The 25762-nt window shown below is 35.7% G+C and overlaps 1 protein-coding gene across 4 annotated transcripts in view; it reads left to right on the top strand.

Annotated features, from left to right (window-relative positions):
• The window catches only part of Nlgn1 (neuroligin 1), a 997420-nt gene that overhangs the window by 468788 nt on the left and 502870 nt on the right, over positions 1–25762 (top strand). For 3 of the 4 annotated variants that reach the window (XM_055625983.1, XM_055625985.1, XM_055625982.1), the window contains one exon: positions 7928–8080. In XM_055625983.1, the coding sequence (XP_055481958.1) occupies positions 7928–8080 (153 nt within the window). Of the gene's footprint in view, positions 1–239; positions 295–7927; positions 8081–25762 lie in introns of those variants that run through there. The other variant, XM_055625986.1, reaches the window with a different exon arrangement.

The following is a 25762-nucleotide window of genomic DNA, read 5'->3' as shown; positions in this document are numbered from 1 at the left end:
AAACCATAGTATATTTTCAATGCTAAAAGTGTTCATAAAACAAATCTATGAGATATTTTGGGTAAGGGGAATTTTTTTTCTTAAAAAAAAATCGACTATGATATACCACTTCCCTGGTCATTTTTGAAATATCCTTGAGAATTTTAGTATTTATGTTTATTTTTTTTCCCCTCAGTCTTGTTTATTCTTGAATTGTCTTTTTTTTTCCCTCCATTTCTCCGTTCTCAATCCTAGGTCCCCTTACAAAGAAACAGACAGATGATTTAGGTGATAATGACGGTGCTGAAGATGAAGGTATTTTTCCCCACCAAATCTATTTGCATGACCAGGGCGCAATCACTTTTTCCACCCCTTTCTATTTTTTTACTTCTTGTCTTTTTTTTGAAGAGTTCTTTTTTAATTCCTGTTTTTGATGTGTTTTGTCTTCTTGCTTGTTGTTACATATAAATATGCATTTTAAATTTTTTTCAAGTGAATGTTACATTTCACATTTTGATGCCAACCATTAAGATGTTTTAAAAAGAGGGGCTTTTTTTTCTTTTTCGGTTTTCTTGAACTGACTTTTGATATGTTTCATCCCACGTTTTGATGAATCCGTCCATATTCTTTGAACTAACAATCTTCCCCTCGTGGTCCTTGTGCCCATTGCATGTGCTCGAATCTGTGTAAATACTTTGGACAATTTGACTGGGTATCATTTTTACATTTTACTTCCTTTTTTCTAAAGCACTCCACGCTGTATTAAAAGAGAAATGAGCTGATGCAAAGTGTTTCTTGAGCAATACCTTAGATTATTTTTCACATTTGCTCTGTTTAAATATCAGTACACTGATATTATGTAGATAATAAAGGCACCACAGCTATTAGGATAAACAATAAACAAAGTATAAATACATAAGTCCCCTGGTCCCTGCTGGTTCATGATGCTGGAGATGTGTTCTTAGGTTAAGAGAACCGTTTGACCTCTTACACAACCCTAGCTTAGTTCCCAGTACCCATATCAGGTATAACTCGGCTCCAGGACATCCCATGCTCTCTTCTGGCCACCATGGCTACCTTTACTGACACACATTCACACTCAAACACAGATGTGCAGACACATATGATTAAAAGATAAAATAAATAAATCTTAGTGAAATATTTTGAAAAATTTAATAAGTTTTTATTTTTTAGATTTTTTAAATACATTTTTCTTATATATATATGTGTATTAAAATTTATTCACTTTGTATCCCAGCTGTAGGCCCCTCCCCAAGTCCACTGACAGGGGAAATCCTCCTTCCAGTCCATTTGACCCTAGCCTATCAGATCTCATCGTCTTCCTCTGTGGCCTGGTAAGGCTGCTTCTCCCTCAGGGGGAGATGATCAAAGAGCCATCCACTGAGTTAATAATAAAGCATTTAAACAAACAAGGTTACAGGTGTATTTTTTCACTTCAAAATTTGTATACATTTTTTATAAAATCTAATAATATGAAATAAAATTTTATAATTTCCAAAATATTACCAACCATGTGTAATAAAATATTTCTACTTCATTAATATGGAAACTTTTTATCTTTCCTATATTCTTAAGACATATTCTTCCTATATTCTGATTAATTGACAAATTAATTAGCTCTCTTGGCATCCATTGTCCTACTGAAATTTAACTGAGTTCCTAGAGAGACTACTGGTTCATTCAGTGCATCTCTCTTCCATTTAGCATTTTATGATTAGTGTGCACTTTTTTGTTTTTGCTTTGTATGTTACCGTAATTATGATTTTGTTTTCTCCCAAACCTTTAAATCTCACAAAGACATTTATAAGAAGACAGGAAAAAAATTGAAAATAAATAATCTCCTCCTGGGTCAGCAGAGATTCCCTCTCAACAAGCAATCTATGACTGAATGACTTTCACAAATAATTTGCATCCACTTATTTTTAATTTTTGTTGATACATACTCAATAAACTCTTCTAGAATAAAAACTTAAATGGTAGAGATAAAATATTGAAATTTTAATTGCTACACTTTTCAGTTTGCATTTTATAGTATTTAAGAATTATTAATAGGCTGGAAATTTGTCCCAGCAGTTTCAAGTACGTGTTGTATATTTTGGTGTTCTATTGCTATGAAGAGACACTATGACCAAGGCAACTTTTATAAAAGAAAGAATTCAACTGGGGGCTTAGACTCAGAGGCTTATCATCATGGTGGGAAGCATGGCAGCACACACATAGGCATGGTGCTTGAGAAGTAGCTGAGACTCTTAATCCAGATCCTCAGGCAGCAGGCAGAGAGATAAGCTCAGAAAGGAGTCCAGGGTCTTGAAACCTTAAAGGCTGCCTCTAGTGACACACTTCTTACAATAAGGCCATACCTCCGAATCCTGTCCTGATAACTCATTAACTGGGAATGAAGCATGCAAATATTTAAGCCTGTGGGGGCCAATCTTATTCAAAGCAGCACACTGCTCTCTTAGACGTCCAGACGTCCACACTGCTCTCTTAGAATACAGCTACCATGCTAATCTCAGCTCTGTTGTGCCAAACCTTCACATTCCATAGGTGTATTCACACACACACAAACACACACACACACACACACACACACACACACACACACACGTACATACACACACACACAAATAAAATAAATCATTAAAAAAGAATTGTGGCTATCGTATAATTTATTACTATTTAGTTATGTATTCGTTTACCATGGATCCCAATGAAGAAGTAACCAGTATGTACCAGCTAACCACTACTAATGAACATTAAATAATTAAATATCACTGCCTAAGACATAATTTCCAGTGCTAAATAGTTAAAGGATAAACTTACACTAATTCTGATAGAGTCAAACATTTGACAATTTCTAGGCTCAGTAGGGCATAGATGCTACAAGGAAATGTAAAATTTCTTGAAAATCCAATATCATAAGCATTGTTAGTATAGAGAACTGCTTTTGGAGAGACTGGTAAAGTCCAAAATTTGGTGATATAGTCAGAAGACTGAGATATCATCACTCTAGCTTAATATTTCTTCAGTTGCTGATTGAATCAGATTTTCCTTTTGAGTGAGATTGCTCCTATATAGTATTTACATGCTTAGAATAGGTTCACTGAGTACTGATAGTGATTTAAGCCCTGTAGCACCTGAAACTATTTTACAGACCAGTTTTGAACCACATTTAACATCTTTAGTTCATTATTAAAAACACCTTAAACACCTCCTTAAATCTCAGGTGTCATTCAAGTCATGAAAAGCCACTTTGGCAGTGCTACCAAGTCAAGCAATGCTTTTAAGTGTTAACGGCCATCCCCTGTTGTAGCACTCAGCACTGAGACAGCCCATTTCTCTGTGTTGCATTGGACAATCAATTCAGAGACAAATAATAATAATAATAATAATAATAATAATAATAATAATAATAATAATAAACAAATTCAGATATCTCATGAAGAAAACATTCAGTGAAGTCTGAATATCCTCTTTTCAGTGCTCTTAGAATTATTTTGTAGGTGTGTTACAAAACAAAGTGATGTGATACCTAATTTGAATCTTTGGCGAAGGACTCAAATGACAGTGCTTCGTTCCCTCACCGGAAGTCAGGTTACCTGGCACTTCTCCATAGCTCCCCTGTGCCCTAATTCCCTGGCCTTGTCCCAGACACCACATTCTACTTTAAGGACTTCTCAGAAGGGACTGTTACTTCTAATTCCCTGTCTACAGCCATCATCAGGCCAGACACAGGCACACTGTTCTTAACTTATGATTTACAATAACCAAAAGAACCTTGTCATATGGGCTAATCTGAAGTCATAAAAATGGTTCAAAACAGTATCCAAGGTTTTTCTCAAGTGAGTTTAGGGACTTAGAAGATTGCAGAGATATTCTTGATTGTGTCAAGAGTATCTCAATGAGAGCATTTTAATATTTAGACACAATTTTATTATTTCCATAGAAGTTCAAGTTCCCTAAAAATTGCTCTGTAGATTCCCATATATTTTGTAAGCAAAGTATATGGTTGTTTTGTGTCTGGCTTAAGAATAACAAATTAAGCCAAGCCTTCTATTTTACACTAGCAGTTCTGGAAGATAACTGGCACCATAAACATGAATGAAAGGCATGGGCATGTATTCAAGTGTCTCTTAATATGTTTCAGACAAAAATTTAATTAAGGCAATGCTTCACAAGTAAAAAAGCTATTAGATCTTCAAAACCTCTAAAATACGGGCAATTAACCAGTCCAGCCTCCTTAAAAAGAAACCAGTACACATATTTAAGGAATTACGTGTCTACCAATTATTTACTGGGGCTATTGAGAGAATGTGTGATCTTGGGCCATAGCTGACAAGCACAGAGACCTGGTCCAGCTCATTCGCATTCTCTACTTTGATCTAAAGTTAGTTTGTAGTATGCCATAGTTATAATGTCAAAGGTCCATATTCCAACTCTATTATTTTATTAGCCAGAAAAAAATCTAGAGTTCTTTCTTAATATTTTAGAGGATAATAATCATCCACGTAGAAATTCCTTCACCATTCCACTCCTCTCAGTCTCCATGTGTTTGACAAGGCCAAAAACAAACAACAGAATTATGAATATACTTGTGAACATTTGCAGTTTGACTAGAACTAAGCTAGTATTTGAAGAAGCCATAAAGTGCAAATTTTAGTAAAGTCTGAGGTAGCTAGTTATTCAAAGTCAAAATTGTAGATAAAGCACAAAATTTATTTACTTCATCTTCAATATAGAGAATTAAATAATAAGGTTTCAAAGACATTGTGGCTTTAAAATATTTATTATTAACTACTAAAAATGTAATACATGAACTGAAGATAAGTTAGAGAAACTGATAAAATGTGATTATTAAAGAGCATGAACAGATATTATTTAATATTATGATGTCCTATATACCATTTATTGATATGTGCCATTTATCAATATCTTGTTCTGTTTTAAAAAGCAGAGCAAATAGTTATACTTTAAACTGGTTTTTACTAACAATGAAAAGTTTTTGGGATTGTGCAAATACTTGCCACTCAGGTGAAAAATGGACTGCACACAGAGAATTCTGGTTATTTTATGGTAGAAGATACCAATGTATTCTAAAGGTTTCTAAATAGTAAATTAATTTAGGTTTAGCCATCTTACTTTATTTTAGGAAGCAACACAAGTTATATTATTGAAGTTAAGAGTCACTTCAAAAGAAAAAAATATATTGTGAGCACACAGCATTATAATTTAGTTGCATTTCTTAGCAAAGACGAACTCGCTGTGCTAGCTTCTTAGGCAAGACCAAAATCTCTGAAAAGTTTAAAAAAGCTGAACTGGAAATTCTAATTTACCCAAATATCTGTGATTCTTTTAAGTATAAATTTCAAAGAAAAGAAATAGACCCGCCTGGGCATAGACCCTGGCTTCTCCCCACGTTGGCACTTCCTGACACTAGCCCATGTGCTTCTGCTACAAGGTGCTGGGCTAGTCTTCGCAATGTGTGCCGGTTTCTTCCAGGTGAACAGAACGCCGCTACCAAGACTTCATTACTGATCACAGTGGGTGCTTTGTAATTCTATGTAATTTTAATTAAAGGAGAATTCTGAAACAGCCTCCCTCTGTGCTTCCTCCAAGCATACAATTAGCAGAGTACAGTGTCTGTAGCGAACAGTTTGGCTAATGATTTCAGTTTAATAATTTATTACTGCTTCTTCAATGCCAACCCTACAAGAAAAAAGTAAGAAGCTAAAATTGTAGCAATCAGGCTTTTTATGTGTGTAGCTTAAAAATCTAAAAAGGAACCCCCCCCCATTTCAATATGACAACTCCACAAGCCCCTGAATCTTCATATAAGAGGAAATATAGGGGCTGGAGAGTTGCCTCAGTGGTTAAGAGACAGGCAGATTTTCTAGAGCACAGGGTTCAATTCATAGTATCCACAGGGCAGCTAACAACTATCTGTAACTCCACCTCAAGAGGATCTTGCAGAGACCAATACTCCAACCAAGAAGTATGCATGGATAGGACCTAGAACTCCTGCTTAGATGTAGCCCATAGACTCAGTGTCCATGTGGGTTCCCTAGTAAGGGGAATAGGGGCTGTCTCTGACAGAAACTCAGTAGCAGGCTCTCAGATCACCTCCCTCTGGAGGGTGCAGCCTTACCAGGCCACAGAGGAAAACAATGCAACCAGTCCTGGTGAAACCTGATAGGCTAGGGTCAGAGGGAAAAGGAGGAGGACCTCCCCTATCCTTGGACTAGAGAGAAGATGAGGGGGAGAGGGTAGGAAGGAGAGGAGGAAACAGCTGGAAACAAAGTGAATAAATTGTAATAAATAATAAATAAAATTTAAAAAGATAAATAAAAACCTACTGACACTAAAAGCAAAACAAAACAGAACAAAATGTTCTTCTCACTCATAAGCAGGGCGTTCTGGTGAAGCACATACTTCTGGGCAGGAAGAGGGGGGAAGCTAGAATTCATGCTTACATACAGGGAGTGCATCATTTTGAACTCACCTTTCTTAAAGGGACAACTTACAACAAGTGTAATGGCTAATGTGTGAACATGTCATAATGAAGCCCATTAATTTTATGCTAACCTGAAAATAAATTTTAAAAAATGAAGAAACTAAAAACACATAATAGATTAACACTTGCCCCCATACTTGGTTATCGCAAAATAGTCTCCAAGCTGAGTCATAAACCATTTTCTCAACTTAGAAGTCTAAACATACAAGAGAAACTGTAATTTTTATCTGAAAATTAGTTTTCATTCAAAAGTGACTATCATAATAAAAAAATTGAGGCATTTAAATTGGTCATTTATTTTTAAAGAGAGGGCAAAATAATCCCTTAATGATCACAATTCTGTTATTTGTATCTTATGCCTCTACTGAGTGCTGGGGTCTTGACTGCAAGTTTGTAGAAGAGTTTGGTTTGATAAAAACATTCTAAAGAAGTTAAACTATATCGTCAAACGATACTTTCAAACCAGTGTTAATATAATATACTTGATACAAGTTTGCTTGTTAACATACAGGGCTACAGAATAATAATGTTTTAGTTATAGTCATAGTTTAATATGTTCAATGTTTGTGACTGAATCAAAACACAGGAGAGCTGTTTCAAAGGAAATTACTTTATTTTTTGAAATTGATTAAATCACTGTTTTTTATATGTTATTTCTGCATTCTTGTTGAAAAATCACCCAGTTCTGGTCAGTGTAACTTAGCAAAATAAAATGACAGTGACTAAGAATGGGAGACAGTCTCATCAAAATCACAGTTGCCATTCTATACTTGATCATCTCACATCTAAATGATTAACTCCATCAGCTAGGAGGCAGTGCAAATTTAATTTTGTCATTTTTTTTTTCTTCCAAAGATTAAGTTTGGGTTGGATGGGTGAACGCCATGGTTTTTCAAAGAACAGCATGATCATGTAAATGACATTCACAAAAATGTGTCAACAGCAAGTGCTCAAATGCACATAATTTTACTGTCTAAACAAATATCTGACCTACTTAAGCAAAGAAAATAACTCTGAAGTGAATAATACACTGGTTTAATTATATTCACAAATGGGAGCATAAATGACTTAATGTAATCATGTTGTGTTTGATACGAAGCTCCACAGTAATAGGACAGGGACTGATTACTTGACTCCCTATGGAAATGAACCATTGTCCTTACTTTATATTTCATGAATACCAGGTCCAACTCTTGAAAAGAAAGTTTTAGACAGAAAAACAATGGGTGCCTGTTCCTCTTTTATTTTTTTTTTCAGTAGTTCTTAGTAGGAATTGCTTAAGAAACACTTTAAGAAAAAGACCAATTTAAAAACATTAAAATCATGACCTTATATATCCTTAAACTGCAAAATGTACTACCTTTCCTTATGCATGTTGTTGAGGATGAGAATAATTGCCAACCATTTGCTTTGCAGATATTCGGGACAGTGGGGGTCCCAAACCAGTGATGGTGTATATCCATGGCGGCTCTTACATGGAAGGGACTGGAAATCTCTATGACGGGAGTGTCTTGGCAAGCTATGGCAATGTGATCGTCATCACAGTCAACTATCGGCTTGGGGTACTTGGTAAGGCATCTCTTGCTCCTTTCACCAGTCGGCATAATCTATGTGATGAAAGTTTGGTTTTGTTTGGCTATCTTCTTTGCTTAATGACACTGTTTTTTGAACCTAAATTTTTGAAAGATTCAATGAGTTCTTTGAATGTTTACTCATTAAGTAAAGGAAACTTGGGAAAATCTTTAAGCAGCAGAAAGTAATAAAGACATTGATTGTTGAGATGTAGTTTGTGGTTTGACGATACAGAAGTATGAAACACTAGCAATGGCAAAGGCTTCAAGAACCAAGTCACTGAACAAATATTTACTTCTTCGGTGTTGTGGGAAAAAAATAGCTTTAGGTTGGCTGTGGTCTTAGATGCAGTTTATGCTTCCTTCTAGAACCCTGTATTTTAAGAAATACAGTACTATTATGAGGAAGTTACTGTTTACCCTTATCATACAGGCATTTCTTCTCTTTTACTTTTTTCCTGTGGTCCCATAAAAATAAAGAATAATTTCTCTGGCTATATTTTTTTGACTGATTCAGCTTGGAAATGCATTCATTCATTTACCAAGGTAACAGTTCAATTCAGTTTTTATAAAAAAGTTAGAGTCAAAGCTGAGATCCTTGAAGAAAAATATAGAAACACTTTATCTTGGTAAAATAACTTTTTATTTACCCATCACGTTTTAAAAGATAACCCACAGTTCTGCCAATGTGAGTAGGTCAAAGTTTGACAATGATGAACAAAACACAGTATTTAATCAAAATTATTTGTGGTATTTTAATGTAACTTGTTTAAAAACACAATGAGTCTCTGAAAGTTTATATTTGGTAAATTAATTGTTCTAAATATTTTATCACAGCTTCAAGACTGGAAACCATTATGTTTAAAGGGATATTCTACTCATGATTTTGTCTTCTAAATTTAGAAAAAAAAAAGTGCCGAATTATATTCATATAATTTCGTATCATTTTGCTATCATACATGTGTTATTTCCGTGTTGAGAAAATGAGCTTTTTTACTCTCTCATTAGATCTTTTGACAAGGTGATGCAGTTGACTGGATGGTATAGTGGATGCCCTTAATCAATACAGGTAGAGCATATTTCTGCAGCTCACTGTTTAGGTGTGTTTTGCTGACAGGAGTGTCTGGTCATACCTGTTCAGCTAGAATCATTTTGTTGGGTTAGGATGTGCTTCTCGCCATTGGAAACTCTGCTTATTAGAAGGTAAAGAAAGAAGTGTCATAATCATCCCTAAGTACCTTAGTCTTCTTATGTTATACTTACAGAACATTTTCACATGAAAGCTTTTAATACCTCTGTGTTCTTATTTATATAATTTGGTCATTTTAATAGCTAGCTATCATTTTATTTTTTTTTCAAATTTCTTCAATTTAAAGTACTAAGAAGTGATAAATGTGTAGACTGAAAATGCTACTTAGGAATTCATCGAAATGCTAAGTATGGAGCTAGTGTTTGTAGCCACACCATTGGTGTGGTTTCTGACAGGTAGCTGTGGTCACGGCACAATTTCTTACAGTGAGCTTTGTGATTAAAGTAAATGGAAACTTTCCCTTTCCCTTCTGTTTCCTCTTCAAAATGTTGCTTCCTCTGTATCTTTAGAACTAGTATGAACTTCATATTGATTTGAATCCTACATGCATGTTTACATTTTGCCTTTAAAAACCACAATGTGGTTGACTTACAGCACAACAAATTATGCAGCTTAAAAAAAAAATGAAGAACTCACTCAATCAGTACTGACATGGAAGATGAGATTTTTCTCAGTTTGGTCTGTTCTTTAGTTTGCTCCACTGAATCATGTTCAGTCATAAGCTGCTTCTCATTAAACTCTTAAAATGGAAAGGAACCTAAAGTTGTTAATGGAATGGTGTAAAGAAGGAGTCCTCCTCAACCTGTGGGTAGTGACTCCCTTAAGGTTCAAAACGGCCCTTTCACATAGTCTGCCTAGGACCATTGGAAATGTCAAATATTTACATTTTGATTCATTATAGAATCAAAATTGCAGACATGAAATAGCAACTAAGATAATTTTATGGTTGGGGTCACCACAGCATGAGAAAATATATAAAAGGGTTATAGCATTAGGAAGGTTGAAATCCACTGTCAAAATGAATATTTTAAAGTATTAAATCTGTAATAGTTGGATTTGAGCCAGTTTCTTTCAAAATAAAATTGTTGGAATTTTATGCGAAGAAGATAATCCAAAAAACAGAGAGAAAAATTACCAAAGCATATTGTTACAGCATCCTTTTTCACATAAGTGTCACACTAAGACATATTAATAGTCATATTCTGAACTACGACAATGAGAGCCAGAGGTATTTGAAGTATTCGCTGTGAATGTTTATCTACAAACAAGGTAAGACAAGGATTCTTAGGTGTGAATTTCAAAAGAATTCTGGTCAAGTTTGTTTTGGGGTAAACGCTGAAAATTAGGTATAGAATAAGATTTTTTTCTCACATAAAAGAAAATTCTGCATTGTCTTTTGATTCTGGTGTTTTGTTGTGAAGATGAATTTGGGAATCCAATGAGTAATTGGCTAATTACAGTCCTGTTGCTCTGTGTGACTGGCAGGCAAAACTGTGTGTTTGGATCAGGTGAAATAATAGTTGCTTTGAATTTGCCATATTTGGTTTGCTTTTGATTTTAGTGATTAGAACTGAAGTAAAAATACTTTAGTTATAAAATTCAAATCACTATCTAGTAACCAAGTTTCTAGATTTAAAGTATGTTGTGTGAAAATAATATTTCATTTGTTACAAATTATAAATAGCTTGGAGAAAAAAATAAATCTGTGAGTCTATTCAGGAACTTGGTGGTTGGCATAAGTTCGTGGCCAAAGACTCTTTTGTGGTATCCATTGGATGAGCGGCACACATTCCCACTCAAGACTGCACATTATGTTATCTGTGTGTTAAGAGCGACTGTCACTAAGGCTGACAAACAGACAAGAGGGAAGAAGCAGGACTCTGACTCGCCATTTACTAACTCACTGTCACCGTAAAATTCCAGGTGACCCTGCATCATATTCTAAACATACAGACTTTAAGTTTCTCCTGCTTACAGTTTTGTTTTCATCCACTTTTGACATAAGCTAGCCCTGTTTCTGCCTCATTCCGCATCTGCTTTCTTTAAATCACAACTTTATCAATTTTAGAAATGAGTATTTAGTATATATTACTTGGTTATATTTTGATTTATGGACACTAAAAATTGTTAACTTGGTTACCTGAGAAACATGTAGGTTATGTTTTCTTCTGAGAAAAATATTCTATGGGATGTGTTTTGACTATAACCTGTGAAAATGTGTATTTTAATGAGCAAAAGTAGAAAATTGTGATTGAAAGAATTCTTTGCTGTGCAAGATTGTAGTTAATACACATGGTATTTGCAAATAAAACCATCCAAATGAAAATGTATTTTTAAATCTCATAAAATTAAAAAAATACAAGGAATTCAATGTGACAATGTGTTTTAAATACTCTAAGTTATGAATAAATTTATGTTACATTTAGTGTAAAAATAAAAGTTCAATGCCACTGTGTTTAACATAAGTAAATATAAGATCTGTTATCTGATGTAAGTATAATGATTTATCTTTTTCTGGTAAGGTAAGGACCTTTATCTGGTTAGAGGTAGTTGTTCAATTTTTTACTTTTGCCAATAATATTTCAAAATTATTTTTATATTTATATTTTCTTTGAGATTTTCATACAAAGGGCTTTTGATCGCATTTACCATCCGACTTTCTCAACTCAGTTCCCTTCCCTACTCATATAACTTTTTGACCTTCTTTTCTCATTCTTTCTTTCATTTCTTCTTTTAATGCTTCAAGACCAATTTATGTTCTCTAAATATTCTTAGACGTATAACTTAATAGGGGATGCACTCAGAGAAAACTATCTCTCACTCTTCCTACAGCAACAGTGGTCAACAGCTCCTTGATCCTGGGGAGGAATAATGTGCTCAACTTCCCTGTCCAGGCAGGGATTTCTTATGGCTAGGGATTGTATCGTGTTTATGCTTCTGTGATTTCTGTGACTTCTATGGGTAGCTAACCTGTGGTTCTCTTAGAGTCATCCACCAGCCTGGGAACTTACATTCTTTATGACCCTTCTTTTGTAATGATCTCTGGGACTTGGGAGAGGTTATGTGTGAGCCATATGTTCCCTTTAGGGCTGAGTATTCTGACATCACTGAAACTTGGCCATTTTTGAGTCACCATCTCCTAGAAATAGGGATGTCTTAGATTAATGTTGAGAAATGTGCTGGTTTATGGGTTTAATAAGTTTTTTGGGACTTGGTTACTATGTCTGTTTAGCAACATAATAGTAGAAGATTCTCTCATATGGCTGATGGATTATCTAGACATAGTTTCTAGGACAAATAAATGAGCTATATATGGGTTTCATCTTGTGGAACAGGACTAAAATTCAGTGACAAAGTGGTTGGTTACTTCCATGATATTCATGCCGGTATTGCCAGTGAACAAATCTTCCCAGGCCAGTCATTCCTGTAGGTCACTGAATTGATATGAATTTCGATGATGGATTGATTGATGATTACTTTTCTTCTCCAGCAGTCTGCATAGAGTTACTAGCACTATGAAAGCTAGATAGTAGGAATGAAGCTTTCAGCTTTCACAAGTCCTAATATCTGTCTGGAAATCCACAAATTTTTGAAGAAATATAAAATTAAATATTTTTACATTTTAACAAATATGTAATGTAACCCCTCAGCAGAAGAAACATTGAGAAGCATTATTCTATCTCTTTATATTACAGAATTACAATTGGTTTATGATGCTACTAATTACTAAAGAGTTCAAAATAACTTTAAAAAAATTATTGCAAACCAGTTTTAATAAAGTTAATGTACATATTCTGTTCAGCTTGGTTAATAAGATTTGATGATTCTTAGAACTGGATTGTTGATTCTATAATAAGGCTTAAATTATACAAGAGAGAACTCATAGATACCTATTGTTCTGGTGTCATCAGTTGTCCCTGATAAGACTCAGTTTAAAATTATGTATTTTTATGAGAAATGAGAAATAGGTAAGACACTGCCATTTAAAAAAAATTAGTTTGATTAATCTTGGAGGGTTTGGAGGTAGAAAGTCACAGGCAGGGACATGTGATAATTATGTATAATATATATAAAAGAAGAAAAAACACATAATTTTCAAGCTTTACACTTCTATTCTTATGCTTTGGTTTTGTGGATAAATGCTTACTTTTTTATTTTTTCATTCCTATCTACCTCAATTTAAAAATAATCTCTAAAACTAAAAGAGCAAAAATGCCACGTATATAAATGTAGTATATATCCACGTGCCAAAGTTTACATGTTGAATCTTTCCTACTAGTAGTGTCCAAGATGCTCGTGAGTCACATAAAAGAAATTACTCTGTTCTGAAGCCCAGAATTTATTCATGGATTCATAGTCTTTGGTCAAGACCCTGGGTTTTACTAAAAGGAAGAAAAATACCATTCTTTCTTTACTGTTTTTTCATCCATAGTGCTCTTATCTTGAAAAACTGAAGTAATATGTTACAAATAGAGACATTACAAATGGGTTTAGTTTATATGTGGAAAGTGTACACACTTGAAAAGAATTCCGTGCCCTATTATCCAGAAAGCACTTTAAAGGATAAGGCATTAGATGTCTTAATCACCCATTGTCATGCAAAGGTTAGCTACATAATAATCAAAACGACACAGTTGTAATTTCTTCTTACATTATACTACAGAGAGATCTATCACGCGAGTTACATTATTTTTATTTGCAACATGGAGTAATACTAGATTTGAGTGAAAATAGTGTTACTAGAAAATGTAAAACTATCAACAGTATATAGCCCATTTGTTAATTTTCAATACAATGAAAAAAAAACATAGCAATAAATGCTCAGATTTCTACAGTGTCATTCAGCAAAGTGTAAACAAAATCCAGTGAGCCAACACATTTGGTGATTTTATGTCTGAAAGCAGAAACACAAATGGCAATTAAGAACAATAGAAATTTATGATGATCCATCAATTTCTTCTGTGACATACCAGTTGTTTCAACTGGGTTTTAATAAAGGTTAGGTGGTAACCAATTTTTGATTCAGTGCTCAAATAGCACCCTGGAGAAGAGAGATTGTTTAGCTGAGAAATATTAAAAAAAAAAAAAAAAACTATTACCTGATACTACGCATGATAAACTACATGTTAGTTATTTTCATTCTACGAACCACCTCCAATATGTTGGAGATAGCTTAGAACAAATGTCAGCTATCTGTATATTCCATAATTTAGAAATGACATACTGGTAATTGTCAGTTAATGTTGATAGTGAGAGAATTTTTACAGACATATTCCAGGTATGTTTGTTCTTTTTTTTTTTTTTCACAGAAAACTACACAGAGCTCTGTGCAGACTTCTATTAAATATGGAGGGTATTAGAAACATAACATTTTTTGTCTCAAGGGCTATGAGGGATGACAGTCAATAATTGGAAATAAGCAAATGATATTCACCAGGTAGCAAATTAGTTCATGGTCAACTTTTGAGTAATACATGGGTTCTAGAGAAATGACAAGTGAAAAGAAGATGAATGTTTCTAGACTAAATGCTCTGAAAAAGTCTGTGGTTGGGTGAACCCTAGGGATGAATCACTGGCTTGCCAATACCATGAATGAGTCCCTTCAACAGCAAAACATTCGTTAAATTTTAGAAAAGTCTGTGTGCTCCTGCCTGCCATTCTCTTTGTACTGGCATGTATTGAATCTCTGCAGCGCAACATGGCTGACATCTGTGGAATTTTCAGCTTTCTTCGTTTCATGCTGACATCTAGCTTATCATAATAAATACAGCAACAATCATACTAATCAGTTATGTTCTCTAGTGGCCAGCTGAGTCTTTGTGTTGTCTGGGGAATTAGGAATCTTTTTTTTTCATACACACCAACAGAGATTTTTTTTTTTTTTTGTTTTAAATCAAATTTGTCACTGTTTTGATGATGAGATTAATCAAAAGAATATTGTGGAGAACCAGTTAAATTACAGTTTTGAAGGTGTCAGGACTCAGAATTATAAATTTTATTTTAGATTCTGCTAAATAAAAGAACGATGACTTCTTAAGCTTATGTTGTCGTTTCTTTTTTATCAAAATGGCCACAGTTAGGCCCTCATTTGTCTTAAAACAATGTATTATGTTTTATTAATTTAATTGATCTAATACTGAGAGAAGTGAAGTATGTGGTTATTAGTTTTGTGAGTTTTAAGATCAATGATTTTGAAAAAAAAAATAGTGTACAAGTAGATTCCCTCACTCCTAGGCCAGAATCAAGCAATTTGTCCCAGGTTCCACAGCCACTGATCTATACAGCAAGATTAGCCTCATTGGAGGGCAGAAGTCATTCCCTGAACCCATCCATTCATTTGTTCACTCATTAACTTTTCACGTATCTATGAATTGCCCTCTGCAAGTTCTTACAACTTGGTCACAGAGTGGAAAAATCAGACCCATTCCATCCTTTTTTCTGGTCATGGTGAGCAAGGTAGAGTGACATTTAATGTGATGTGAACACACATTTTGATAAGCTGTATTTCTGAAAAAGCTGCAAAAAAATATCGTCAAATTAATTGTGGAAGTGAAATGTAGATAAACAGATTCAGAAAAAAAGCATTTTATCTCTCATTATAAGAGTTGGTGGGGGAGTTCTCCACTGTTGCCACCTGCCCAAGAACTCCCCCTTTCAGTGGACTAGGGGAAGAGGATGAGGGGAAGAGAGAGAAAGGGTGAGAATGGGGGAGGTAGGGGAGGGGACTTCAATTGGGATATATAATGAATAAATATTGAGGAAAAAAATAAAATATAAAAAGACTCCCAAGGGTGGGAGTTGGTGGGGATTGTCTTCTGTCTTTAAAAAGGAAAAGATTTAAAGACAGGGAAAATATTCCGAAATATTTTTAAATCTATTAAAGCATCGGGGGTAAAATGTATTATTTTTAAAAGCAAACTACCGCCCCAGACAGCAGCAGAATGGTGCTGTGACTGGCTGAGAAGCTTAAGCTTTTGGAATACGAAATGCAGAGGAATGGAGTCTCGGTGGAGTGAGTAGCTCTGTGCTGAACGCTGAACCTACAGCATGGCATGAGATCCTTCAGATGCCAGGAAGACGATGGCGACTTCATCCCTGCCTGTCCTATACATATCAGAAAAAGTGCGGTGAAGCTACGCTACTGCTGCTTAAACAAAAAGGCACTAATCTTCATCCAAGAGAGCTCTTCCTAGGAGTTCCAAACACACAGAAGCTGGATCCTGAATGTCTCACTTTGTTAGGCCTCTGAATCTTGTTCTCGCCCTCCGTACCCAATGCTTACTCCTATCAGAGTGCCTGGCAACCTTCTCTCTCCCTTTCACGGGCTTGTGTTAGGAACAGACTGCATCTCATTGGCAGGCACAGGCTGTTCTTTTTGTTTCCTTTCCTCCAGTCTTCCCTTGCACAACCAACTCTGTAAACATTTGGGTACTGCTCCTTTATCGTTTCCTTTTATTCTGAATTGTACCCGTTCATTTTTTTTTTTGAAAGACAGAGCTGTTCTACTGTCTTTCCTGACATTTTGTTTTCCAGTTGACCCTAGATCCTCCAGCTCCATACTCACACACAATTCTACTGCACATCACAACCTTAAAAATAAAACAAGGTTTGATTTATTTAATATTTTTCTTCCAGCTATTAAAAATGTTGTTTATTTTGTGCATGAGTGAGCCACCAGGCGATGGCTGAGAATTGAACTCAGGACCTCTGGAGGAACAGCCACTGCTGTTAACCTCTGAGCCACCTTTCCAGCCCCCTTCTTTTCAGCTTTAATCTCTCAATGGTTAACACGGTTTCTGGGATCCATTCCATGGTTGTTTTTTCCTTGCAATTTCCTTTCTTTTTTATTTATTAATAAATGAATTTTATTTTTTTATATTTATCACAGGTTATTTACTTTGTATCCCAGCCATAGCCCTTTCCCTTATTCCCTCCCAATCCCACCTTTCCTCCCTCATCTCTGCCCTGCCCCTTCCCAAGTCCACTGCCAAGGGTCCTCTATGAGACTCTTTCTCCAACCAAGGACCATGTATGGAGAGATAACCTAGAACCCCTGCTGGGATATAGCCCATGGCAGCTCAGTAACCAAGTGGGTTTCCCTAGTAAGGGGAACAGGGACTATTTCTGACATGAACTCAATGACTGGCTCCTTTATTGACCCCCCTCCTCCGCCCCACTGAGGGGGAACAGTCTTGCTAGGCCACAGAGGAGGACATGGCAGCCAGTCCTGAAGATACCTGATAAGCTAGGGTCAGATGGAAGGGGAGGAGGACCTCCCCTAGCAGCGGAATTTTCTCTTTTTAAAATTTGTTTTTAAAATTTATTTTGAATTTTTGTTTTCAATATATCCTGACTGCAGTTTTCCCCTCCTCCACTTCTTCCATCCCTCCAATGTCAGTCATCTTTCTGTTACTATGATAAAATGCCTGGATATATCAACTAAAAAAGTAGAAAGGCTTATGGTGACATCATTTTGGAGGTCTCAGTCTATGATTATTCTTGATTCATTAATTTAACCTCACTGTTGAGAGTACACAAAATAGCATAGAATAGTATAGTCTCTTACTTCATAGAACCTGGGTTTCAAAGAAAGGAGGCGGCAGAATTCTGATATTCACTTCGGTGCCACACCCCTACTACCAAAATTAGAAGCAATTATTGCGACAAGAAAAAGATACAGTTGTACAATGTCGTTCAATAATGCTAGAATTTTTAAGTTCTTTGATTTTGTGCGAAAAATAAGTTTAAAAAGACGTATTATTTCAGTTTTAAAACTTTTGTGTTTACGTACTGTGTGTGAGGGGAGAGGGATGTGGGTGTCTCCGACTGGGCACACCATGTATGCCTGGTCAGGTCAGAGGACAAGATGTGGGAGTTGAATCAGTTCTCTCCTTTTACCATGTGAGTCCTTAGACAGCAGTAAGTTCTGTCCATTTAGCACCACATCCTGAAGGTGGCGCTATATCCTAGTGACGCTACAGTCAGGTGATTGTCTTTTAGCATTTGGTCATTGGGACACATTGAAGACTCCCACCATTCTAGACTCTGCAGGTGTTTTGAGAAGTCAGAACCACTCACGCCAAGTTTCTCAGTGCAGTCGCTTACTGCTGCTTGCTCTCAACTTCCCTGATACCAGGGCCAACTTAGTACCCTATCTTCTGTCCTAATCAAGTTGATTCTTGTCTTCCTTCTGCTCCCGTTGACCACGTGGTCTGTTCTACACACTGGCATTATTGTGTGCATTAACAGCTTCAGAGGGTAGAAATCCTGCTATCCAAATTAAAATACAGTTTCCAGATCTTACCAGCTTTGCTAAACTCTCAAAACCTGGAAGAGTGTTCTGTGTGCATAGCAAAGTATCTTCAGTAAACCTGTAATAGAATTCACCGTGCTTTTCCTAGGGCGTGTGCAAATAAGGAAGAAGGAACTGAGAAAGCTGGCAGGAGGGAACACCAGCCACATGTAAAAGGCACATTTTACATACCTCATAAATGAGATGGCACTTTTAAAGGCACTTTTCACTCCATCAGCAGGGGCAGGAAAACTCCCTGGGTTTCCAGATCCAAAAGTTTCTTATCCTAGAACTATCATGCATGAACGATTCAGCTGATTAAAACTCCCTGGTGATTTCTGCATCCCCATGAACTTAGTGTGTGTGCTCTTCAGACCCCTTAGTGTGTGTGAGGTGATGGACAACACTGATACTTAGGAACCTGAACATGATGATGGGCATTGATACCTGAAGTCAGGTAGGTACAGTATGACAGAAAGAAAACCCATGCACTTCCAGATAGAGTAGGTACAGGGGTGAGGTATTTCTCAGATCCGGTTTAAGACTGTTTTTAAAAGACACATTTAAAAGGAGCAAAAGATGACATTTTCATTCATTTTGTCTTTTGGTGTCCAATCAGAAAGAGAAGAAAGAGATCTTAAACTTTGCTGTGCGTGAGTGAGGTGAGAGATCACAAAGATAAACTTCTCCTGAATGCCCTCCTGCCCTCACATCTCTCTGACCAGTTAGTGACATGAGCACCAAAGCTTTACTCTAAGAAAAGAAAAAAAAAAAAGTCAAAGCACAGGAGAAGCAACCTCCTTGAAGTGATTTCTACATTTCTGTAGCACAGAGGAACACTTTGAGATGAAACACATCCAAAACATATTAATTTTTGTGTCATAGTTACTGGGTTATTGTGTTTGAATTTAGGAAATGGAATCTCATATAGAAAATTCATTTTTCTTCATGAATGTTCAACATACTCAAAGAGACACAAGCCATTAACCAGGATTCTTTATGGTAACATTATCACAATTAGAAGCAATTATTTCTGTCAGAAAAAGAGATGTAACGATTTTAAATTATTTAATTATGCTAGGATTTTTTGGCTTGTATGAAAATAAACTTTAAGAAAGATCTATTATTTCTTTTTAGTATGAAAATCTATTTCATTAGAGTTTCTCATAAAATATGGCACCATGATATGTCCAAATTTTGAGAAATTGCTTTTCAGCATATATATTTAGCTTTTTGTTGTTGTTGTTTAGAAACTTATCTGTGAAATTTACTAAAGAAGTTAAAAGAGCTGGTAATGCATGGCTCAGAGTGGAGTTATTTTCAGGATAAACATGTCTAGAAGAATTCTGGGATCAGTCTGTGATTTTATACAAATCTACATTGAATTAGAAAAAAATTAAGGGACTGTCTCTGGCATGAACTCTATGGCTGGCTCTTTGACCTCCCAGACACCCCTCAGGGAGAAGCAGCCTTGCTAGGCCACAGAGGAGGACATTGTGGCCAGTCCTGAAGAGACCTGATAAGCTAGGGTCAAATGCAAGGAGAGGAGGTCCTCCCCTATCAGTGGACTTGGAGAGGGGCAGGGAGGAGATAACGGAGGGAGGGTGAGATTGGGGAAGAATGAAGGAGGGGGCTACAGCTGGGATACAATGTAAATAAACTGTAATTAATTTAAAAGATAAAAATTTAATTTAAAAAAACAATTTTAAGTAACATTTCCCTCTAATTTATACATATTTTTGTTTAACTTATTACACGAGTTAAAATAACTCTGGAAATCAACTTATTAAATGAGTCCTTCATTACTATAAATCCACCATCTCTTTCTGTGGAAATTACTAGCCATAGTTTTGTGGGAGCCCATGCAAAGAGGAGATGGCAAGTTGTGAATAATGAATGCTCACAAGAGAAAAGAAGGCTCAGGAAGCCAAAGGTCTGAAAAAACATTAACAGAGTTGATGAATTTCACTGTAAATTCTACCAGTATTTTTTTTTCTTTTCCTTAACTTTTAGACATTTTTAAATTTATTTGTTTGCTTGTTTAGTATGTAGGTCTGTGTATGGTGTGTCTGTGTTCATGTCTGTGTGTACGCATGCATTACATGTATGGGTTTGAGAACAACTTACAGGAATTCATCCCTTCCTTCTACCACCTGACCCCATGCTCCAGACTGAGGTCATCAGGTTTAGCAGCAAGCCCCTTTACCCAGTGAGTCATTTTCTTGACCTGCTCTTATTCCTTAACAGAAAGGATGTGAAACCTACCCAGTCATCAAAGAAATCAAATTATGTTCTAAGGATAGTTTCCAAAGAATTTCTCATGCAAGCCTCAATGTTAGGGAACAATTATGAGAACTTGAGTTCTATTTTGAAAGCATTTTGTCATGCTTTGAAATAGGAAAAGATCAAACCTGTGCTTAGCCTCCCCAGGATCCATTCTCCTATGAGCTGTGTGCTGCTGACATCAAACCTAGCCATTTACTTTCCTCTTCTCCTTCCCAGAGGCTACCTCTAGAGGGTGCTGCCCAAGATTTGATGGCCCAGATTCCCAACAGAGGAGGTTAATAATCAGTCCTAAAATGCAAACATGCAATAGTATACAGATTGAGCAGCTTACACACATATGTGTGTAGCCACAGTTAACAAATAAAGAGGCTGTGGACTGGAAAGACAGTAAGGAGGGATATCAGGCTAGCTTGGAGGAAGAAAAAAGAAGGGAGTAGTTATGTTTTAATATCAAAATAGAAGAAATGATTGAAAATGCTTTGATTGGAATGATGTCTATGTGTGCTTTACAGATGTAATTGTTCTCAATGGAGGTTTGTTTTGTCTGAGAAGACTACTGACCTCCACTTTGTCGACCCACTAACACAGGCAGACAGAGTTGGTATAGGACTAGGACATGACAGAATCTCTTTCAGTGTAGCCCAGTTTATCAGTGTGAAGAACGGTCTACTTAGCTATGGAAATAAGGCATCACATTTGCAAAATCTGTATTTTTTTTTCTCTTTATTTTTCTACAAAGGTCTACTTGTTTTATTATACTTTTGACCTTCATTTCTAAGTTTTTTGTTCTAGCTTAATAGCACTGAAAGTTCTCATTTTTTAAAAGTATTAAATTTTAATAATACATTCCAATGCCCATGTTAGGTATTTTCTTTTAGCTCGGCTGATATTCGTTAGACAATAGTAGAAATTCCTGATTGCTTGAAGAACAAAACATTTTAATTAAAACTGTCTTGGTATTGTTTTAAACCTTTTTATATTTTATAGTTTATAAACAAATATTCTAGCCCAATCTGCTATAAGTTTTGTAAATTCTCCTGTTATAAATTGTGTGTCTGGAATCAACCACAATTTACTTATGCAATCTCAACCTGCCCAGTACTCAGGCTAAAAATATATATTTTTAAAAAAGCATCTAAGGTCTATTTAATTCATCCTAACATATCAAAATATTTCTGATTTGCATCAATGTCAAATTGTTAATATTTTTAATTCTATTAAAACTTACAGTATTTCAATTCAGTTACCAACTGCACAACAGATAACATCATTCATAATAACTTATAATTCGGTGTAATAATAAAGATATATTTAACAGAAAGCATTAGTTTCACTGGTTGATTTTGGAAATTTAAATGAATTAAAATTAAGAACATTAATAATATGAGCCAAATGCCAAGTTCTCAATAACCTTCTAAAACCAGTCACTACCAAGGTGAACAGCACGTCTTTCTGTACTTATAGTGAACCATATAAACATATAATTTTTTGGAGAATAGTCAAGGCAAGGATTTCCCATTCAAAGATTTCTCCTTACTTACATGTACATTCATTGTACTGTAATGACACATATAGCTGTGAGTAGAGAATAGAAGCTAAACAATCTGCTCCACCCAAATGCTCGGGGAGCAGAGGTAGGGCAAACATGAGAACAACAGGGAGAGACCTCACCCTTGACAGCCAAACCCTCCATTCATAACAAAGAAAATATAAAAAGTTTAAAGATGTATTAGCATTTGTTATTTTAACACTCATATTCAAAATGAACTCTTAAAATATATGGGTTAGAAAAACCTTGCTTGTTTCTTTAACATTCATATTCCATTTATCCATCCATGGGTTTGGAGGACTCGGGATCAGATTTAATGCAGGGTTTTAATGCCTGTTGCGGTTGAAAAAACGGTGATTCACAAAACACAAAGGTGCAGTAACACATTTAGGGAGCACTGCACTGTTAATCACTGAATATTTAAAGCTGCATAATAGTCTTCTTGATAATTCTGAGGGCTGAATGCTTGTCAAACAGGATTAAATTGTCATGGTTCCTACTTTGTAACATTGTTGGCTACAAGCTTATTCTCAAGAGCAAAAAGGAAAAAAAAAAAAACCTGTCAGCTTTGCCATTTTTATGTGACTCTGGTAGTCATAAAATCTTCATTCTGTGGTTTATTTGCAAGAATCCTTTGAAGCTACCTGTCCCATGAGAGAGCTGGTTTTAATAAATTAGGCAACAGACAGGAAATTCTCTGAACTAGGTTCACAACCACTGTGTTATGCCTTGCCACAAAAAAAAAAAGTGGCCCAGAAGATAGTGGGCAACAAGGCGAAGTTCCCTCTACCTCCAGAGACCTGTAAACTGTGAGGAAGGTGTACGGGTGATGATGGGCGAGGGAGTAAATGATATGCCTGGTTTGCATAGGCAAACATGGCTTCACTGTTCCTCATATATCTAAAAAGATAATTTATTTTTTTTAAATAAAATGTAATCATAGGCATTGTGATTTTCTTCCCGCTGTTGCACCATACTGTTAGCCTCACTGACAGAAGATTGGCCATGCCTTATTGGGAGATTTCAGTTCACTTACCCATACAGTGAACTGATAATTCTGAGGCTATAGCATGAGGAAGTTCCTCTCAATAAGTGACAATTGTAGTCTGTGTTTTTCATATTGACATCCATAGGCTTGGTATTATGTGACCTCTTTCGATTCTGTGAGTATAAAAACCACACCTGACCATCTGACAGGCTTTGATTGGGCCCAAATGCCCCCTTAGGTACTTTGAAAGTGTGCACAAGAGGAGAGCACAGAAAACAGTATCATATATAGGACAAACAAAATGGATCAGAGATTAGGACCTCAGCTTTTTTTTTTTTTTCTTATCAGTTACATTTTATTAATTCTGTATCCCAGCCGTGTCCCGATCCCTCATTCCCTCCCAATCCCTCCCTCCCTCCCTCCCTCATCTCCACCCTGCCCCTTTCCAAGTCCACTGATAGGGGGCACCTCCTCCCCATTCATCTGATCCTGTTTTATCAGGTATCTTCAGGACTGGCTGCAAAGCTCTCCTCTGTGGCCTAACAGGACTGCTCCTCCCTTGGGGGGTGGGGAGGCCAAAGAGCCAGTCATTGATTTCCTGTTAGAAATAGTCCTTGTTCCCCTCACTATGGGACCTCAGCTTTAAAAGTGTTTTTCAGTTTTCACTAACTTAATAAAGAATTAAAGTTATGATTTCACAAATCTTCAACTAGGCGACTCTACTGAAAGGAATTGAAAAAAAAAAACTTGACAAGCAAAACTGGGCATCTTAAATGGTATTTTGTCATAGTAGATATTATTTTTCAAACTATAAACAAAATTCTGTCTGGATTTTCTTTTTTTTAAATCACATTTTTTCTATCAGCTATCAATTTTTTTTATTTGTGTGTTTATTATTATCTGTGTGTGTTAGTGTGCATGCCTGTGTATGAAATGTGTATGTATTATTATTTCTCTGCATGTGTGTCTCTGTGAGTGTATTATTTTCTGTGTGTGCACGTGAGTGCATGTGTGTGTGTCTGTATGTGTGTGTGTGAGTGTGTGTGTGTGTGTGTGTGTGTGTGTGTGTGTGTGTGTAGGTCAGAGGATGGCATATTGGAATTGGTTCTGCACTGTGGTTTCCAGAGATCCAACTCAAGCATCAGGCTTTGGAGCATTTGTCTCCACCCGTGGAACCATATTGCTGGTCCTGGTTTACTTTTTTCAATGTTAGGATTGAACCCAAGGGCTTTGACATGTAAGACTGATGTTATATCTTCCCCTATACCAACCCAGCACTCATCACTTCTTCTTATATGAAAATAGTGAGCAAGTGAAAACATATTTCATTCACATTTCATGATGTAGAAGAACCTTAAATATATGCCATTTTATTCTATTCCAATGCCGTTATAGATAAATCCATCACTCATAAATGTCATATTTTTATGAACAACATAAGCAAAGTGGATTCTTAGGAGTTTCCCTATTTACTCTACTTTTGTAAAACATAAGATTTTTTTTATTGTTGAAAAATAATTGATGTTTACACCATGTTCAAGAAAACTTAAGAAGTTCCTGGCCAATTTAGCTGGTCCATGTCTAACCTGATCTTTGTTTACATGGTGCTCTGTGTGCTCTTCTGTACTAATAAGAAGTGGATCTTAGGGAATTAGTTCAAGGAAATGGAAAATTAAAATGACCACACTCTGCATTTTTATCATAGATTTGAACCTTCAGAACTATGAGCGTAAGAAACAATCTTTTTTGTAAAGTAGGTTGTCATAGAAAAGAGACAACTATGTATATAGGGCACGTTTAACATAAAGCCTGTTGGGTTTTGTAACTTCATTAGTTAGTATGTATATGGTGCTATCTTTATCTCTATCGGCCTCTCTTCTCTCGCTTCCTCCTCCTTCCCTATCTCTCACTCTGTCTTTCTGTGTGTATTGTACTATAGAAAATTATTAATATGCTTATTGAAACTGAGACGTCTGCCTTCTAGCACATGTGAGCTAGATAGCTAGGAAAGTTGATGGTATCATTCAGTCTGAATCTCAAGGCTAAGACTCAAGAATCCTGATGCCCAGGACTCAAAAGATGGACCACCTACCTGAAGCAGATGATTTTGCCTATTTATTCTACCCATCTTTAAATTATCTTATATCGAGTAGACAGCCCTGAATTCATATACTTACAAGTGGCACTAACAGACTTAACAGGTTTTATTTATATATGTATGTATGTGTTTGTATATTTATGTAACAGTAGCAATTAAAGGAGAAAAAGGAGCATGAATTCGAGAGGGAACAAAGGACCATGGGAAGGATTGTGAGAAAGAAAGCAAAAAGTGGAATTTTGTAGTTATAATTTTTTTCTTTTTTAATTTAAATATTTAAATATTTATTTATTTAAATATCTATTTATTTAAATATTTATTTATTTAAACATCTATTTATTTAAATATTTATTTATTTAAATATCTATTTATTTAAA

The sequence above is a fragment of the Psammomys obesus genome, unplaced genomic scaffold (assembly GCF_907164565.1).
Source record: "Psammomys obesus unplaced genomic scaffold, mPsaObe1.curated_primary_1811, whole genome shotgun sequence".
NCBI classification, from domain to species: domain Eukaryota; kingdom Metazoa; phylum Chordata; class Mammalia; order Rodentia; family Muridae; genus Psammomys; species Psammomys obesus.
The sequence above is the reverse complement of the archived record's forward strand: the minus strand, read 5'-3'. Positions and strand labels throughout refer to the sequence as shown.